The 20,000-nt window shown below is 40.5% G+C and overlaps 1 protein-coding gene across 1 annotated transcript; it reads left to right on the forward strand.

Annotated features, from left to right (window-relative positions):
- Positions 1–3,223: 3,223 nt before the first annotated feature.
- On the forward strand, positions 3,224–12,076 carry LOC138052809 (heterogeneous nuclear ribonucleoprotein R-like). Its single transcript, XM_068899397.1, has 3 exons — positions 3,224–3,754; positions 8,497–9,033; positions 10,505–12,076. Exons 1-3 carry the CDS (start codon positions 3,329–3,331, stop codon positions 11,543–11,545), a joined length of 2,004 nt encoding a protein of 667 aa, XP_068755498.1. The 5' UTR covers positions 3,224–3,328; the 3' UTR covers positions 11,546–12,076.
- Positions 12,077–20,000: the final 7,924 nt, after the last annotated feature.

A 20,000-nucleotide genomic window follows, 5' to 3' on the forward strand; every position in this document is an offset into this window, starting at 1 on the left:
CTTTGAAGTTAAATGGCATCTTAAATACCCATAGCGGTGAGAATACTTGCTTGCCACCAACATGGCCAGATTTCTGATTCCCAGACCCAGCGTCATATGTGGATTGAGTTGGTTGGTTCTCTTCTCTGCTCCGAGACAATTTTCTCCGGGTACTCCGGTTTTTTCCTCTCCTCAAAAACCAACATTTGATTTGATTTGCATTGATTTGTTGATTTCAGTTTACAGTGTCCCCAATTAGTGGTCCAGTGCTAGAAGACTAGACACTTGAATAAAGTACCGTTCTTTTCCTTTTTCCTTTTCCCATAGCCTGCTCCCTTCTCGCCTTGTAGGGCACTCGGAAAGAAAGGCAATGGGGATCAAGAGGACATGGTTTCAATTCCCTCCCTGGTTATAGTTTTGCTCTGTCCGTGTGTAGGTGTATTTCCATTGCTAGGGCTACCTCTCAGATGGATTACATGGGAATGAAAATATCGGTAGTACTTTAAAAATCTTGGCGTGTCTTCTGTGTCTGCCACATTCCTGCCTTGCCCATAACCATATCTTACAATAACTGTCTAAATTCTCACATGCTCATTGCCTTATTTTTATCATCAATAAGAACACAGACAAATAAATTTTTAATTTATGCAAAAATATGTGCAACTGCCAAACTGTCAACTTTTAAAGTGGTACTATGATAAAAAAATCAGATCTTTTTTTTTTCTTTGGATTTCAAAACTATGTAATTACCTAAACACTAAGTAAACCAAGTTTTAAGCCTTAATTTCAAAAAGGCACTTGTTTATTTTAACTGAAATTTTCCTATTTAATGGTCCACCATTACTAACTTAAAAATCTTGAGAGTGCTGGATCGAAGCGAAAATGGTGTCAAAGACTCGCTTGTTTAAGAATGCAAGATTATGCGTTTGTACACGACTGAATTAATATGATGCAGCGTGGGAGTTTTGGGCTTTCAGATTGTTTTGCATGCATTATACTACTACCTGAGAAATTTCTGCAATTTTATTGGCTGGGCGCAGAGGTATTTCAGCTTCATTTGAAATACCTACATGTGAAAATTACAGTTACTATGGTAACCAAAATCACGAAATAATTTCGTTGCACGAGTTACGAAAAAATGACGGAAAGATTTCCAGATTTTGGAATTCAGGAAAGTCAAAACTAAAACAAAATTCAGAAAACCAAAATACTAAGAAAAGTACATCGACCGAAAACAAGAACTTTGAAACCAAAGTTGCTCGCCTACGAAGCGAAACAATTCGACGAAAAGTTCCAAAAGTTCGTGTTACAAGAATTTCGCAGGTTGTAGTATAAACAAATAATAGTCAAGTCAAGTCAATTAAATAGCAGTTAAAGATAATATCATCGTAAAACATTAGGAATCAATAATAGTATTATAACGATCAGTTACAGAATTTTTGATATATTGACGAAAACTGGAAAACGGCTTGATTTTCTTAACATCAATGCATAAAGAATTCCAAAGTTTTGGACCAGTGTAACTGAGAGAACGAATGCCGTATTGAGTAGTCTGAACAGATGTAACAAACAGATTATCAATCTGTGATTGACGTGTATTATATGAATGAATGGAAGATACTGGGTTAAAAAAATAAGCAAAACTAGATGGACTTAGTTTATGGTACCACTGATAAACAAAAGAGAGAATTTCTTTCAAGATGAATTATATCAGAGAACCTCGATCAGGAGTCTGAGAGACTTCAATAGGGGCTCAGCTCTCAGAAGGTGATCTAGGGTTGGAAAAAGCCATTATTCTAAACGACTCGTTTTTGCAAAGTAACTGGTTTTACGTAGGTTGGGTATGTGAGACCCCAAACTTGAATACAACAAGTAAGAAAGGGGTAAATTAGGGAATAGTAAAGCATAACAAGTATATCAACATTAACATAGTACCTTAATTTGGAAAATAAGCCTACAGTTTTCGATAGTTTTAGCAAAGTTCATTAACATGATTCTTCCAAGTCAAGTTTGAGTCAAAAGTGACACCTAAGTATTTGACGGTGAAGACTTCTTGGATATTTACACCATGATTATTAAGTATTATAATAGCATGATTTGTATGTGATATTTGGCATAAATATATACCACTCGTGATATTTCAAAGTTGTTCCAGATTTCACTCGCCTAATGGCTCGTGAAATTACATATAACAACTTTAACATATCACTTGCCGTATTTATGCCAAATATCACTACAAATAATGGTAGATCTATTACCTATACTATCGGGGTTGGAAGCTGAATAATTGGACCTCGATTATTCATTATTCTTTGTGTGTTTTGTTTGAATTATTCATTATTCTTTCTAAATTTTTGTAGGTTATTCATTATTCATTGTTGTTATTCATTATTCCACTGGCACAAGTGACATTAACTGCGTTATTCATTATTCCGGCGTTTTCAGACCCAATTAGCCATGCATTATTCATGTTTTATTTATACTCGTTATTCATTATTCATTATTCAGCTTCCATCCCCGATATACTAATAAAATGCGTTTACTCGCTGAATTAAGATATTGAGTGAATGACGTCACTTTTGCTTCGATCCAACCCTCTGAGGGTTCAGTCGGCCAGTTTTGAACGTGAGTATTAAGTGCCCAAACTCAAACTGAATGTTTTAAGAAATGTTCTGTCGCAATTTTTTATTGTCAAATGTTTGTCTTAGTCACTTTTTTCCGGAACTTAAAGTAAACAGCCTTTTTGGGATAAATTTTGCCAGGCAGGTGGCACACACACTTTCAAACTGAAACACAGTTCAAAATCTGAAGAAAAAAAGGAAGTGATTTTTTTTTATCATACACTAGTACTACTTTAACCAGTGAAATTTTATTGACTGTTGTAAGTAGCCAATCAGTAAGTGAGAAAAACTAATGACAATGTTTGCGTCAATGTAAATAAATTCATGTATATGACTGTCTACTGCATCTATTCACCATTTTTCAGGGATCAGTTATTTTATGCATTTCCTCTTATTGATGATAAATTGCATCATAACATTGTCCAAGTTTGCTGTGGAAATCACGACCCGCTCACTTTGATGATGTCATGGCGCTATTTATTATCATTAAGTCTAAGAGGGCAGACGCGTAAGAAACCGAAGTCAATTTGTCAAATGGATTTGAGGAACCTGTGGGGATAGGGGCGGGGGGTTAGGTTTTGCATCCTACCCCTTATGAACGGGCGGTCCACCCCTAACTCCTTGAAGCACGCCGAGACTCATTTGCCAGAAAGATTCTTTGCACAGCTTGCGCTTAAACTAGGAGTACAGAAACATTTTTCATTGCTTTTGCTGTTTATTTCGACATAATGGAGCCACATGTGCTTATGAACCAAGGTCTCAGCGAAGCCGTAGCTCAGCGCTTGTCTGAGATCTTCGCGTTAGGGATTCTTTCACCTGAAGAACTTGACGACCGAGCGTTCGAAGCTCTTCGCGAATTCGACCAAGAAGGCGCTTTAGAAGTGCTGGATCAGTTTTCGAACAGTGATTTAACTCATGTACAAAACAAGAGTGCCTTTCTTTGTGGAGTTATGAAAACATACGTTACGAAATCTAGTGGCGCCAGTGTCGGAGAGACAACGAACAGCGAGGAAATCAACAACGCCGACGAAGGCAAGATCAAAGCACTGCTAGATAGAACTGGATACACGCTTGATATTACCTCTGGACAAAGGAAATACGGGGGCCCACCGCCTGGATGGCAAGGACCTGCACCGGGAACAGGAGGCAGCGAAGTAAGACATCTTCAAAAGAAGATTTTTTTTTACATTTCCGTAATGTGTGTGCATGCTTTGACTTTGATAGCATGTCTCGTTTGTATTTTATAATGGGACATTCCATTTTTTATCCGCACCCCCCCTATGGAAGGCATTTTTCCGACAGGTCCCTTTTGCTCTGAAATCAGATTCCGACAGGTCCCTTTCACCTCTGAAGTTAGATTCCGACAGGCCCCTTTTACTCTGAAGCTTGATTCCGACAGACCCATTTTTGTATAGAACAATGACTCCCGATTCCGACCCCCTAAACTGGAGCAGAAAATCCAGATTCCGACAGGGTCCTTCTTGACATTTCAAAAAAATGCCTTCCATAGGGGGGGTGCGGATAAAAAATGGAATGTCCCAATTCACAGCGATTCATTACCTTCAGTCTTCTTTTTAGTCAGCCAGTTTACTTGGCTTATACGTGTGTGTAAGCTTAAATTTAAGCATAAACAATGTTCATACTTGTTACACAAGCAAATGATTTGTGGTGTACGCCAATATCAAGACACTGTACGTTAAACCCGAATTACGGTCACTTCGTTCCATGGTCAGTTCGTTCCAAGTCAGATCGTTCCACAAAATAGTCAACTTTCATGAAGCCTTCATGAAGCCACTTGAAGAAGCCTACTTGATAACCGTAGGAGATCGATTTGAAGTTCGTATCGATCGATCTACGAGAACTTGGAAAGTAGTATCGAAAACGAAGACCCCGAAAACGAAGACCGGCCGGCGAAATTCGCCCTCTAATGCACGTAAACTCGCCGCCCACTTTTCCTTGCAAGTTACCCCAAATTTTACAAATAACACGAGAAACATTCGCACAGAGCATGAACCTTGGATCCGGAGAGTTTTGCTCACGAAAAACAAAAGAGAGGCCTGAATTCAGAGTAATTTCGGCAGCGATTTCGGGCACACACGTTTTTTAGGGAGCGGTCCAGCAGTCCAGTACTTGGTGTAAGCTGTCTGATTTGCTAACTACATTTGAATTCTAAAATTCTTATTGAAAACCCTGAGTTTGGGTTTAGGGGTCAAACTATCTGAGTATTTTGTGAAAGGATCTGACCATAACTTGAACAAACTGACTTGGAACAAACTGACCATGAACGAAGTGACTGGATATCTTAAACCCTGTAAAACTGGTGCAGGACGAATCGCATCTCCCAAATTGAAGAAAAATCTTCTATTGCTGCCCTCTGTATAATACTATCTGGTGGAATTACGGTTGTTCCGCCCCAGAGTCGATCCTCCCCACTTCAGTGAAGGTTTATCCACCCCACATAATTTTGACATTTTTTTATGTTTTGGAGTCCATCCATTTCAAGAGGAAGAGAGAGAGACGGGGGAAAAATTGATTATTTTCCAGCAAAGGGCAGTGCTCCAGATAAGAGTCTGGTCTTTCGTCAATAACCCAACAAACAAGGCTTCCTGACCCGACAGATGAAATGTAGATATTCAGTTAAATATTACAACAAAATTAAAAAAACGAAAGACGGAAGTTTCGTGCCGAAAAAGTACATTGTTTAACTCTGAAAGCGACTAACTACTTGACATCCCGAAATAAGGCTGCAAAGGAGACTACATTCTTCCTAATAGTTCATTCAATGTAAACAAAAACCTTGACACAAGGTGCTCACATGTACCTTTGTGGTTGCCGAGCACGTGATCAATTTCTTCCTTTTCACAGAAAATCATGACCTTCCCCTTGCTTCCCAGAAGTCAGAGGCTGCAGAAATTTTGGTGTTTTTACGATCGATTGTCATGAATCTTTCGCTGAGAATTCGAAATTCAGATTTTTATACAAAAACTGTTTTTTTTTCTTCATCTATCTTTTGGCTTGCCTTTTATTGTTAACTCCCAGCTTTTGTGATACTTTTTGGTGCAAACATAAAGCCAAAAAAAGCTTCTATCTGGCATCAGATTAGACTGAAAAGAAGAGGAATTATGAAGCGGAAACAACATGTTCAGTCCTTCCTTAGTGTGTAGAACAAACGTTTGTTTAGTGCAACTGTAAGACATGCATGATGTACAGGAAAATGTCCGTCAGAGCAATTTGCAGTTAGATTTTTGTAGACCATTTCACTTAAAGAGGAAATTAGAGGTTTTTACTCAAGAGCATGTTTTGTTATAGCAAGCAAGCACACTCTTCCGTTGAAATGGCGCGCAGTTGAAATATAGCCCCTATATTTCCAACCTATATTTCGTCCACGCCATTTTCAAAGAGCCTGCTTGCAGGCTAGTTTTGTTATCTTTGCACTGAATTTACCAAAACTTCAACGTGTGAACGTGTAAGCCAAAGGGCCACTGCTGGCATGACGTCTGGGTGACCCCTCAAATGGTCTACATGATCCCCCACTTGAACAATTTAACTGGAATGCTGAAAGGGTCGGTTCTTTTTGTAAAAAACTGTGACCTCGGTCTTGAAAAAGCTCCCTGCTACCTAAGGAAGCATTTTCAATTTTTCGCTATTATGTGGACCTCTCAGCCAGCAAATAACATTTGGGTGTATACAGCATATTTTTTCGAAATGCCACCCACTACCACTGAGAACAAACCTGAGGAGGATTGAACTAACATTTGCAGCAATTTGAAAAGTTGCAAAAAAATTTTTTCAAAACATTGTTCAATGTGGGTCTTGTTGACCACAACGTGTGGCAGTTCATCTCAAGAGGCTGTGCGACAGATCAATTCTGGGTGGGATGGCCTGCGGCGATCTGGTCAGATCGTTCAATTTCAAGGTCATTCCTCAATGTAGTCATATTGTTCCACTTGGAGCCTGACAAAATTAATTCCTTAAAATAGTTACTGTACCGCTGGGAAATATTAGTGCATTATGGTAATACCTCATCTTTTCCATAGCGTTTACCACAAAATCACCTACACTTTAGGTGGGAAAAGAACTGCAACCAAGGAAGAGACGAAAGCAACCAAATGCTGCGGACGATTTGATTGTTGTAATTTGTGCTGCAAGAAAGAATGGTTGACATTAGTGTTGTTTGAAGCATTGTTAAATTTTATCCCACCCATGACCCCAAGGAGCATTTTCCCACATTGATTGAATAGATCGTTTTCACTGTCACGCAATAAAAAAATAAATCGAAAACCATCCAGTGGAAAAAGTCAAGAATTCGTGATGTTGTAGAAGATAAACGAAGAACACTTCTCCAAGTTTTAAACCTGTGCGTTTCCCCAAACTTCAGATATTCGTCGAAATGTTTCGCAGAAATTTACAGAGCCCATTATGAAAACGCCATGTTGGTGCACATCTGTGGTGCACCAATATGGTGGCCGGAAAATAGTGTCAACATCTGTTACTTACTTTGGCTATCTAGGCGAGTGATCATCTGTACTGAACAGACAGCTATTTACTTAAGCACTTTTCCTAATGCGTTAAATTCTAAAAAGGCTCAAAACCATGAGATAAATATCTATTTCTCAATAAACTCGATTGTCGCCTCGTGTCACGCACCGCTATAACTCAGAAATTCAAAATTCTCTGGTTCCCAAGCGAAGCACGCTATTCAGCTTTAAAATTGCAAATGGATACAAATTTGCTGCCTCTTATGCCTGATGAGGATAAAAACTCTCGTGGCTCTTTAGTTTTGGATTTTAGAAAATGATGACGTCACGTGAAAACGATCTATAGAATGACCATGGTCTGTAAACTGTTTCACACCACCATTGCAACACAACACATTTTTAGAAAGCCTGTTATGTTTGTCTCACTTTGTGACACAACAGATAAAGTTGAAAAGTTATATTATTATAAAGTTTGTACGTTTTTTGCTTTCATCATGAACAGTCCTCCCAGAGGCTTAAAATGACATTTAATGTCTAAAAAAAAACTGTTGGGATTACAACTAGTCAATACACTAGTCACTGCCATTGTTATGTAGTCTGACAGGAAATATTTTTAGAAGCAAAAGTGCTTGAAATTTTACTTGTTGCCTAAAATAGAAATGTTTATGGGATAGTTGTTGAAAAACTCCAACCTTGAACTAATTCTGAGGAATGAATAATTCCAGATTTCAAGCTCAACTGCCACTTATTTCAAGTCAGAAATGATCATATCCCGCAATGACTCAGTAACACATTCCTTACAAACTTCGAGAATAAAATTATAGCAAATACTTTGAACAGTCATTAACACAAGTTTAGGGTTAGGGTTAGGGAAGTTTAAAATGGTGTTGTATTTGATTCCTGAAAATGTCAGAAAGTCACACCAAATAGTTTTTGCCCAAATGGATTATAATCTTCAACATCAGAGGCCAGGCCGAGAAAAGTATAATTCCTAGGGGTGTGTTTGTAATAGGAGAGAAAAAATAGGAAAAAAGGCTGAAATGAACTTTTTGAAACTTCTATTGTATTTTTGACGTATTGTAAAGTGTTGGCGTCTCACTGCAATCATAGTTAATGAATAGCGATGGTTATGAAACTTGACAGGTCTTTTTGTGTCATGTTTTTGTATTTTTTGCCTTGGTGGTGCACAAAACACACCTTTTTTCAAGAAAACAACCAATCAAATATTTGCATTAAATTATGCATAACTAATTTGTTGAAGCAAAAACAGAAGCTTGCGCACTGTCACTGTCAATTCTACATGGATTGTGACAACATTGTTCTCGCTTTTGAAGGTTTTGAGGTTTCGTAACTAGTTTCTCAAATCATTAATGGTACAATGGAATGACATCAGTGATTTTTTTTTCCCTTTCCCACAGAAAGGATGTTGCCAGGTGTTTGTTGGAAAGATTCCTAGGGATTGCTTTGAGGATGAGATCATCCCTCTTCTTGAAGAATGTGGACAGGTGTACGATTTTCGTTTGATGATGGACCCAGAATCAGGGTTAAACAGAGGTTTTGGCTTCTGTACATTTGCATCGAAAGCTGAAGCGCAGAATGCAGTTAAGAAATTGGATAACAAAGAAATCCGTCCGGGCAGGAAACTTGGTGTTTGTGTATCCGTTGCTAACAACCGTCTCTTTGTTGGCTCCATTCCAAAGAGCAAAACCAAGGATGAAATATTTGAAGAATTCTCAAGGGTCACTTCAGATCTAACTGACGTCATTGTGTACTTGTCATCGGAGAACAAAGGCAAAAACCGGGGTTTTGCTTTCATTGAGTATGAAAGCCACAAAGCAGCAGCTCTTGCTAAACGTCGCCTTCAGAGTGGGAAGGTTCATGTATGGGGCATGACAATTGCCAAGGTTGAGTGGGCCGATCCTCAAGAAGAACCAGATGAAGAAGTTATGGCAAAGGTAGGTAACATTGATCTTACTTCTATTCCATAGGACTTCAAGCCCACACTCCAAAATAGGTTTGATTTATCTGGCTTTTTTTTCACTCCATCACTAGTCAGTTTGCTTCACTTACATTTACATGGTTTACACTTAGAGAATCTGACGCAAATGACTGTGTTTTGCCTGGACTGGGTCCCACCAAGAATGGTTCATTTTCAACAAACTTCCCACTTCATCATAATTTATGTTGAACATCTGAAGGTGAAAGGGCATTGTCCTCATGAGTTTTGAATTTATGCAATGTATGCAGACTGTAACACATCCAAATGCAGGAACATGAAATATCAATACTGGGCTTGAAATTGTGACCAATACAGTTGCATTTACAACTGTATTTTTTCCTTTGCGACTAACATACCTGGAATAGTGGCAAATTTGCAACTATTTTTCACCATTGCTCTTTTGAAATAAAATTGGTTAGTAGTTGACACTTTGCCCTTACTTTTTCTACTTTTAAGGAAAGGAAAGAAAAAATTATTTTGTGTCTCGCCATGAATTCCCTTTCAATCTGAAGATATAGTGCACAATTGTAGAGCAATTTAGCTGCAGTGTTAACATGTATGTGCACAATGCTGTCCCAGGGCTGTCAATAAGGACTCGTAGCCAGCAAAAACCACCAGCGGTTAAGCCATCTTCAGCCACATACTTTTGTCTTATTTTACCACCGGTCAAGATGAACAATCAGGCTTTTGTCAAATTATCTTCGAAGAAACTTTTGAAATATTCTTCTCCCCGTTTTGGGTGGAATTGTTGGCATATTTTGCAAGGAAAAACAAAATAAAAAAAAACCGACAAAACTGCTCACGCTTGATCGTTTATGCAAAATTAATGGTGAGGAATGCCTGGAACATTTACAGATAACTGAATAGTTCCCAGTCATGCGCTTAGTCTGACAAAACAACACGGCGTCCATGCCGAAGAGGGAAGCCCAAATAACAACCTTTTTCTGTCCTCAGTCAAGTGAACCAAGCTCACTTACATGGCTGCTTACTTTTAGCTATAAGCCTTCTACAACTTGTATTTTCAATTTATTGACAGCCCTGTCATTGCCTCGCCATTTTCAGTTTCTTTACACACAAGTTTTGTATTGTGGGCTCATATTTTTGGTTTTGTTGACCCGTTGACTCCTGGACTGCCACCCTCCCCTCCCAGGGGTCAGTGGAGTAAGCTGCTGTCAACAAAATACAGTGCAATGACTTTGCAACTTAAATTATGACTAAATTTTCTTATCTTGCTGCAAAATTGACAGGAAATCTTTTTATTCCAAGCCCTGAAATATAAAAAATTAATAATGAATTGATTTTTGTTTTCAAATTTGGAATGTTTTCTATACATAGTATGGTGATGTGGTCCCAACCAAATACTTGAATTTTGACTTTCTGAACTATGACCTGTAATTTTGTAGCAATTTTGATTTATTTTTGTCCAGGTAAAAGTGGTGTATGTGCGAAACATTTCACCCAATATCACAGAGGAGAAAATCCAAGAAGAGTTCGGCCAGTATGGAACTGTGGAACGTGTTAAGAAGATCAAAGATTATGCTTTTGTCCATTTTTCTGAGCGTCAGCATGCTTTGAGCGCTATAGAAGCACTCCACAGCCAAGTGTGGGATGATATTACAATTGACGTCTCCCTGGCAAAGCCGCAGCCAGCAAACAAGAACCAGCGCAGAGGTGGTGGTGGTTTTGGAGCAAGTCCTCGTGGTAACCAACCTCGTGGTGCGCCAAGAGGTAGAGGGCGTGGACGAGGGGGCTACAACCAAGGCTATGATGCCAGTGGTGGGTATGATGCGTATGGTGGTGACAGCTATGGTGATAGCAGTGGTTATGACACTTATTATGGGGATGGAGGTTATGGTGGGAGTGATTATGGCAGTTATGAGGGTGGTTATGGAGGTGGCAGCTATGGAGGTGGCAGTTATGGAGGTGGCAGCTATGGAGGTGGCAGCTATGGAGGTGGCAGCCATGGAGGTGACAGCTATGGAGGTGGCTATGGTAGTAGTGGGGATTATTCCAGTCCTGCGGGGGGACGGGGTGGTCGTGGTGGTAGGGGTGGGCCTAGGGGCTCGCTTCCTCGAGGCGGTCGAGGTGGACCAAGTAGAGGTGGACCTCGAGGTGGGCCTAGAGGTGGACCTCGAGGGGGAGGAGCAAGAGGAAGTGGTCAGAGGGGTGGTGCGCGTGGTGGACGTGGAGGTCCTGGAGGTAGAGGTGGACGAGGTGGTCCGCCTAGAGGACGAGGAGTTGGCCCTTCAGGAGGAGGAGGATATGGTCCCCAGAAGCGTAAGTTTGGTGGTGACAACAACTATCAAGGTGGTGCAGGTGGATATCCAGAACCAAAGAGGCCATACATGGATTACAGTAGCCAGGAGTATGGACAGCAGGAGCAACAACAATGGGGACAAGACTACAGTTACACCGACCAAGGAGACCAGCAGTGGTACCAAGATAGTTCCTGGTCGCAGCAATGGTAGTGGTGAAAACTCAGATTGGCAGCCATTCATCTAATTCAAATAGATTTACGACAACAATTCATTCGTTTTATTCAGTTTGGAGCCCAATCTTTTCTGCTTTGCTTTTTGCATTGGTAGCATAGTTTAAGTTTGTACAAAGTAGCATGAACATGAAGTTTGAAAATGGATCATTTCATACATGGTGGAAAACTTCCAAAAAGTTGTTTGAACGTGATCAAAACTTTGTTAAGGGGATTCACGGAGGCATTATAAGACTTCCTTTTGAAAATTACCCCAAAATCATTTGCAAAGCATGCTCAAATTGTCTTTTTACTTTTTATTAAGGTATTACTTTTCAAAATTGTATTTATAAGCAGCCAAAACTCTTTGTAAGACAAAATTATCACCAAAGCGGGCGCCTTAAAAATCTGAGAAGCACTTGATCGAGTCAGTTGGTGATTTGAGTGCAATCTTGCGATTATTATTATTGTTGTTAAAATAAAATGACCTTACAAAATTTAACAAGCCACTAAAGCTGGCTTTAAAACTGAATGTTGTCAATTGTTGTGTCCAAAACGAAGGTGAAATTGCATCAGGAATTTCAACAAAAAATTCGTGATAAAATTACACCAAGTGAAGAAATTTCCAAGAGATGTGTGATAAAATTCCATCACGAAATTTGAAAAGAGAAATCAAAGCTAAATAACCCCAACCAATTTCAAGAAGAATTTTCTCAGTAAAACTACATTAAAAGATCAGAAAGTGAACCAAAATACACGGCGTAAGTTTATTTGAGATACATATACATCCAAAGGCCCTTAAATTGTCTGCTAAGGTCTGTAGTGGCAGGTGGTCACGGTAAGTGCAGTATTGCGCTTTCTTGTCTCCAAAGGCCTTCCTTCATTTGGTCAGCAATAAGGATAATTATATGTGTAGTGGTGGTTGGATCCCATTTTTGAAACGAAAAGCAACGATTATTGCTTCAAATTTAAGTGACTCCCCGGAAAAGCTGAAGTCCGTGATTCCTGTTGTTCATTGTTCGGGGTCATCCAGAGTTCTTAATGCTCGGGCTGGCCAGAAGACTTGATGCCTTTTGGGACAAGAATGGGTATTTTGTTTAGTGATAATCAGATATCTTTTTAATGTTGAAAAGCTGGTCACGTTACACAGATGCAAACGAACGTAAAAGTGCAATAATATGGGCCTTTTTTGCGCGGCGGCCATAGACAACAGATTTCGTACCCCGAGCCTCGAGTTGAAATGTTTGGGAACGAGTTTCGATGTGCAAAAACAAAAGTTTTCAATCCCCCGAAACTAAACATGGCTGCCGTGTGATTAAGGCTAGTTTGAACTAAAACTCGTCGAAGCAAGGAAAACACAGAGGTTGCCCCTGTGTAGTGGCATATGTTTTGAAGTACTTTAACATGAGCATGCGCCAGTCGTGCAAAGCAAGACCTTTTGTATCGCGTTTTCTTCGCCCTTGCGTTATTATTAGAACTGGCCTTGATAGGTAACACTTCCTTTTTTGACACGGAAATGTTGATAGGGGCGAAGTCTGTTAGCCCTCAAATTCTTTCAATGGAAGCCATTCCTAACCTAAATTTAACTTGAGCTTTCAGTCTCGAGTATGGGTGTCGTTATTGGCCGTGGGGAGCTTTTTCATCTTTATCTGTTCATTGTAAAGAATAACAGAATTTAGGTCAAAATGATTTGAAAATTGCCCGGTAGTTTCAAAGTACTACCACTAGAAATAAGTGTACTTTGACATTCGATTCATCGTCTAATGGCAGATTCTTCAGTTGGCACATTTAAGTAGCATTATCCAGTAGAACTGTCTGTTCAATGATGGTAGTCCAGGAACTCGAAAAGCAAGAGTATTTTATTTGCAACCAGTAATTTAGTCACCTGTCTTCGTTCAATCGAGCGGAAGGTCACGCGGCCAATAGACGTTACTGACCTTAGCTGGCGGTCAGTGCTTTAATTCTCGTGATGCAGCCATTGTGTCGAAAGTTTAGGATGACAACCACCTTATACGGCCCCTTGTTAAGGTGCTTAAAGCCCGCCGCGCACGGTGAGGAAAGAGCTGAGCAAACTGCCTCGTGAGGCGGTTTGCTCAGCCATTTTCTCACCGTGTGCTGGGAATTTCTGGTGAGAAATTGGCCTCGCGAGGCCGTGAGGAAAAAATCAAACATGTTTGATATTTTTCGCCTCGCGAGGCAAATTCCTCATTGTGTGCCGACATTGTGAGAATCGAGTTGAGCTTGGTCAATGAAGCATCCAATAAAAATACATGGCATTCTCACGTGACTTCAGTGACGTCGGAATTCTTCCTCCGACACCATCCTGAACCGCTGGAGTCACGTGAGTATGCCATGTATTTTTATTGGATGGTTGATTAAACCAAGCTCAGCTCGATTCTCACGGTCGTCGCACACATTGAGGAATTTGTCTCGCGAGGCCAAAAATATCAAACATGTTTGATTTTATCCTCACAGCCTCGCGAGGCGAATTTCTCACCACAATTTCCCCGCACACGTGAGGAAACGGCTGAGCAAACCGCCTCGCGAGGCAGTTTGCTCAGCTCTTTCCTCAAGTGTGCGGCGGGCTTAATGCCTGAAATAGTCTTCACACCTCGTGAGGTCCAAACTTTCAGTCTTTAAAGTTGATGAAGGTTGTTGTGTTTCACGCATAGGTTTGTGATCTGCTTGTCAGTTTTCCTTTGATAATGAAAAATTACACTGTAAATCGTAAGATACTTTTCGATACTAGGAAGTATTCACTTTTGACAGCAGCAGTTATCGATATTTCAGCTCCCGTTTACGTGAGTGCTGGAACCCATTTTTAAAAGTAAGAGAGTGTCGCCCTTCCATAGTTTGACATAGGCCACTTTCAAAAATACCATAATACTCTTCTTGCCCTCTTAAGTTTTGTGTAAGCATTGTTTTTATTTTCTCTTGGGCCATTGTATGTCCCAAGAGAAACTGGAAACAATGGCGGTTTTGTCTGGGACGAACTTGGGCAAATATTTTTTCTGCATCTGTTAAATTCTTCTAGTATAAAGACTGGCACAAGACATATTCGTCTGGACGAAGTATCCAGTTTAGTGCGTCTTCTAAAGTGGATACTTCGTCGAGACGAATTATGCATCTTGCGACCGTCTTTATACCAGACGATTTTTACAGACGCATAAAAAATGTTTGCCCAAGTTCGACGAATTATGCGTCTCTTATAGTTCGTCCCGTCTTTACACTTGACAGATAACATGAGAGACGCATAATTCGTCTGGACGGGTTATGAATCTTTAGCATAAAAACGGCCAATGCTTTTGCAAATTTTTGGAGGGCGAACAAAGAGTATTATGGTATTATTGAAAGGGGCCTATTGCACCCAGCAAGCTTGGTGCATCCAAAAGTTGCGAATTTGCGCATTTCGGCCCGAGAATAGCATTTTTGTGACGCTCAGCAAGAAATGTGCTTAGGTAAGATTTTGGGAAAGGGTAAAATTTCCGCCAGAGATCGCCGGGGACAATTTCTGTAACAGTACATAAGCGAAATCAAAGGTATCCTGTGGTAAGCTCGTGTAGTAAGTAAGATACTGCGTCAGGGAGGTGATATAGCGAATTATCAAGCCTATAGAGTGGTTACAAATGCAGTGTAATACATTTTTCTGTCTTACGAATGCATGAATGCGCCTGCCGCCTTAACGATCATTTAACGGATGCATGAATGCGCCTGCCGAACTTGAGACGATCAGAAATCGATTACAAATTTTCCATTGTTTACACCTGACAGCCTGATTCGCCAACCATCCCGAAAGCTCTCCACGAGCTAAAAAACGGCATTTTCGTTGTTGTGCAATGGAATCCTGGCCTTCCGCCCAGTAGGATGCAATTTTTTCAAATTGATGAAGTCGAGCAAAGTAACTTTTCCTTGATGTTTGTTTTTAGCCCTTTTGTTTTAATTGATTAATGAGCCGCCGAGCAGTTTTTCATGAGTGCATCTGGTTTCTTATGTCCGTGCAGCAACGAGTTCGTCCGACCAGTTCGTTACCGAAATGAGGAATCTGGTGTAGTCGGAATAGGGAGAAACACAGTCAGACTCCCTACTTGTGATCAAACTGAGGACGAACTTTTTAGAGTCGCCTTTGGATGGCAATTGAGGCCCGAGTCTTTTGCTTTTTTACCAACATCGACATTTTATTACACTAAGACAGATTTACAATATTTGTTACTCACAACTAGCATAGCTATTCGAGATCGGCAACAGTAAAACAGTAGAACAGGCGCAATCAAGAAAACAAGAATCAGCAACGATAACATGAACTATTCCAAAACAAGAAACTATTATAAAATAAGGTAAATGAATTTAATTTATCTGAATCTAGAAATAAACAAAGGAAAGAAAGATTAACTGCGCTCATATGAACTTAAACCTCTGTCTCCAAAACCTTCAGGAGTAGTTTGTGCCGTTTTCACGTAGCTTAGGAGGAATCATATTCCAAATTCTCGCACCAGTTCTAGGAAAGGAGAGCAGTTGTTGACTAAGTCTAGATCCCTAGACGTCAAACTGGCTTGCAGTTGAGGATCTGGTTAGGACGAGTGAATAATTCAGAATAGTCTCCTTTTTTTCCTTTCAATTCTTTGATAGGAGTAGACCATTTGAGAGTGGTAGAGCTGATTTCCCAGCTTGATTCCGGCGTCAATGAGAGAACGTGGTCATAGGAATAAGCGATAGAGGGTTTCCCAAACAGTTCGTTTATCTTCAGTTTCAGTTTGCTTGCACAGGCATTGGGAATATCAGGTGTTGCAAACACGAGGAACCTGTATTTATTAGGATCCTTATTCTTACACGCTTACGGTCCCTTCGCGTAAGGCATAACACTTCGTTTCTTTGTGAAAGCTATCTAAAGCATCGGCTTGTCTTTCATGTACCGAATCGGGAATAATTAACGTCCATAAAACAAGAGAACAAAGCGAACATAACAATACATAATCAACAAGGCCTAATCAGAATAACAATTCTTTTGTCTTCCGTCATTTTAGTCCAATACATTCGCTATTTTCGCAAGTCTCTTAGTACAGTTCATTTTGGGGAGTTATTTGCATTAAAACAATGGATTTCCAGTTTACTGAAGCATGAGACAGTCCCAGGAGTAAATAACTGGTGTCGTTTTTATGTAAAGGAAAACGTATTGCAATATGGGAATGGGAAAATAGTCTATGAAAATCTACCCAAAGCATCCTACTTCTGCAAATCTCCGGCCAATATTGCGTCTGACGTTTGAACTTACAGTGTAATGGGTACTTTTGTTGGTTAATTGGTATTCAGTATGTGTTTTTTCCGGTACGTTTCAGAAATTGTCTTTCTGCAATTTAGGTACCGAATGCAATGAGCGCAAACCAGGAGTCTATGAGTTGGAGCTTGCCCCTCCCATGCAAGCCCTATGAGACAACCTTTGTGCGTATTTTTCTATTTTTAAAGCGCTGCGAGTTCTTCGGATCTGCACGCAGTGTTTAGAATGGCCGATCAGAATAAAGTTTCGAAAAGTTATTGTCAAACGAAGACCAAAATAGCCAAAACAGTACACGCGAATTGACGTGAAAGTGTGTCTCCTGCTGAAGGGTTAGTTCTAAAAATAAAAAGATACCCGCAAAGGTTGACTCAACTCAAGGATACTGTGTATTGGGAGGCTCCTTGTCATGTGTTCTGGGCCCAAACTGTAGACTGGGTTACTGGGATTTCACGTGCTCTGCCTTTCTGGCTTTTAGTTTGGCCAGTGGCTGTCGTCCTCATGACGTTTCATGAGCTATCTACGACTGTCTCGGATAGAGGCAACTCCAGTGAACGATGTCTGAATCTCCTTGAGTGCCGTGCTCTTACATTTACATGCAGTGTGAAAAAAATAGGCCACTTTCGAGTTGATGTCTGCCTCCTCTTCAAAGCGAGTCGAACTTTTTTCTGATAAGAATTAGTTTTCATTCATATGTAAAGTAGAGCAAATTACCATCACAAAAACCTCGCGCTCTGACTCGCTTTGAAGGGGAGGCTAGCGAAGTGCATGGCTACAATACTAGATATGCAACCCAACGAAACTTATGGAGCGATTTCGCTCACGTGATCAGCAGCCATATTGGATTACAGCAACAAAAGAAAGTATTTGTAGAAAAATAGACTTCAATTCCCGAAGGATTAGTTTGGTACACCATCATGGCCGCCAACCCTTTGTTTTGGAGCACCAACATGGCCGCCGTGACGTCATGTGAAAACGCTCAATTTAAGCCACATGTAAGGACGAACACTGGCAAGCAGATGATTTTATTTAAAGATGACGATCTTTGGAAGTCTATCCCACAATACCTTAAAGATTTAATTGTGTGCACTTTCTAAAAAGATCAAACATTTTTCTCCAATTTCTTTCTTTGTTTACTTTTCCACACCCCCAGATTTCTTTTCTGAAGTGGCTTGAAGGCAGTGCGCAGACAAACGACGTTCCAGTGGGTGGTAATTGTGCTCTTTCCGGTGAACAGTCGCAATCAAGACGAGCAGAAGCCTCTTCCTTCCCGGCAACTGGTTTCCACCAAAATATTGAGGGTCAAGCAAGCAACACTTGCAGTTGCGCTGTTGTAAGTTCTTTGTCGTTTTTATTCTGATCAATAAAAATGGTATAATTTTTTTCCACTTGCATGTGTGTTCATTTAGTCGATTCAATTTCCCAGCCCTCCTCCCCGCCTTTAACTGACTCGACTACCTGGGGGTCCTTGAAAAATTGAGGAGAAAGTGCTTTTGTAATGACATTAAGGATAACAAACCTTGATTCCCATTTTGCTACCCTCGTTTGTTGAGAAACTTCGTAGACGTTGCCAAATACAACGCTGGCTATGCGATTTCCCGCCGAGGGAACTTGCCCGAACACCTACGCCCTCAAAGGCCGTCTTTCCTCCTTACTTCCACCCCGACAGTCTGTACGAGCGGTTGTACGCTTACGTACATTTCTCGCATCGATAGATTTCCCAAAATTTCTTGTCCATGGTGCTCCGCTGGCGCGCTTCGCGCGCCTGAGCTTCACTGTAACCTGTAATAATGCTAATTTTGAAGCAGCGATTCAGTACCTTTTCATAAAGGTAAAGGTAAAGTAACTTTATTTAACGTCGGTAGTTCCTTCAGCTACGAGGCTGGTATCAATGGAAGCCGACGGTGCGCCCTTTACCCCCCTCCCTCTGTCAGTGCTCCGTTTTACGGGTATTTAAAGCGATAGCTACACGGCTTAGAGGAAAGTCGAAACAGACGTTGAAGTCACCGAGGATCGAACCGGGGACCTCTCGCTCCGAAAGCCGCGCACTAGCCAACTGAGCCATGACTGCTCCTATAAACAGTAAATTCATTATTTTAATTTCAGTTTAAGTTTCGTTCAGTTAATTTTCGACAAAAATTGCCCTTACAAACGTGCCTAAAAGTCAAATTTAGTGAAATGGTCGCGAAGTAACCATCTTGGTATGAGAGACCAGCAACGGATTTTTCGGGCAATACCGCGAACCTCAGGAAATCACGTGATCTTGTCCTTTCCGTCACGTTTTTAGTCTACGATTCGAGTTTAAACTTCAAGCCACCGTTCATGCGATAAGTGGTTTACGGCAGCGTTTTATAGCCAAAGATCAATGAGACCTCCCGTTTGACCATATCAGTCATGTTACATCTGTTTGCTATCTATTGGGAACAATTTTGAAGTTCAAATATAAGTTTTGGGAGAATTTGAGCTGTTTGATTTGAGAGCAGTTGTAGCAATAAAGACCTTAAGCAACGAATTTTTCGGGCAATACCGGGAACCTCGGGAAATCACGTGATCTTGTCCTTGCTGTCACGTTTGCATTTCAACTTCAAGACACCGTTCTTACGGCAGCGTTTTATAGCCAGAGATTAATCAGACCTCCCGTTTGACCATATCAGTCATGTTGTTACATCTGTTTGCTATATACTGGGAACAATTTTGAAGATCAAAGATAAGTTTTGGGTGAATTTGAGCTGTTTGATTTGAGAGCAGTTGTAGCAATGAAAAATCCAAGATGGCAGCGCCGATGAGCATAACAGGAACGGCTTGCTAAAAGTTCAAAATCGAGCTAACCTCTAACGGCAAACGACTAACTGCAAACCAGGGTTTAGGGTTTGCGGTTTATCCCGAAAATTCAATATGGCGGCGCCGATGCGCATAACAGGAACGGCTTGCTGAAGTTAAAAATCGAGCTAACCTCTAACGGCGAACGACTAACCGCAAACCGCGGTTTGGGGTATATCCCGAAAACTTCGGTGCTAAAGGTCTCTAATTTGAACAATTTACAACGATTAATAGTGCACTTTGCCCTCCATATTTATATTGTAAATAATATTTTTTTAGTTAAACACTCAGAAATGCTATTTCCAGCGTTTCTGGAAACCAAGAATCAGTTTCCCAGGCCAGGCTGGAGTTCACTCAAATTCTCTTT

Source organism: Montipora capricornis, chromosome 6 (assembly GCF_036669925.1).
Source record: "Montipora capricornis isolate CH-2021 chromosome 6, ASM3666992v2, whole genome shotgun sequence".
Classification (NCBI taxonomy): Eukaryota; Metazoa; Cnidaria; class Anthozoa; order Scleractinia; family Acroporidae; genus Montipora; species Montipora capricornis.

What these genes read in the sequence shown, in the direction of transcription:
- LOC138052809 (XM_068899397.1), top strand. Translation starts at nt 3,329, where the DNA reads ATGGAGCCACATGTGCTTATGAACCAAGGTCTCAGCGAAGCCGTAGCT. An exon ending in CGGGAACAGGAGGCAGCGAA is followed by an intron (nt 3,755 to 8,496) that starts GTAAGACATCTT and finishes CCTTTCCCACAG; the next exon opens with AAAGGATGTTGCCAGGTGTT. An exon ending in ATGAAGAAGTTATGGCAAAG is followed by an intron (nt 9,034 to 10,504) that starts GTAGGTAACATT and finishes ATTTTTGTCCAG; the next exon opens with GTAAAAGTGGTGTATGTGCG.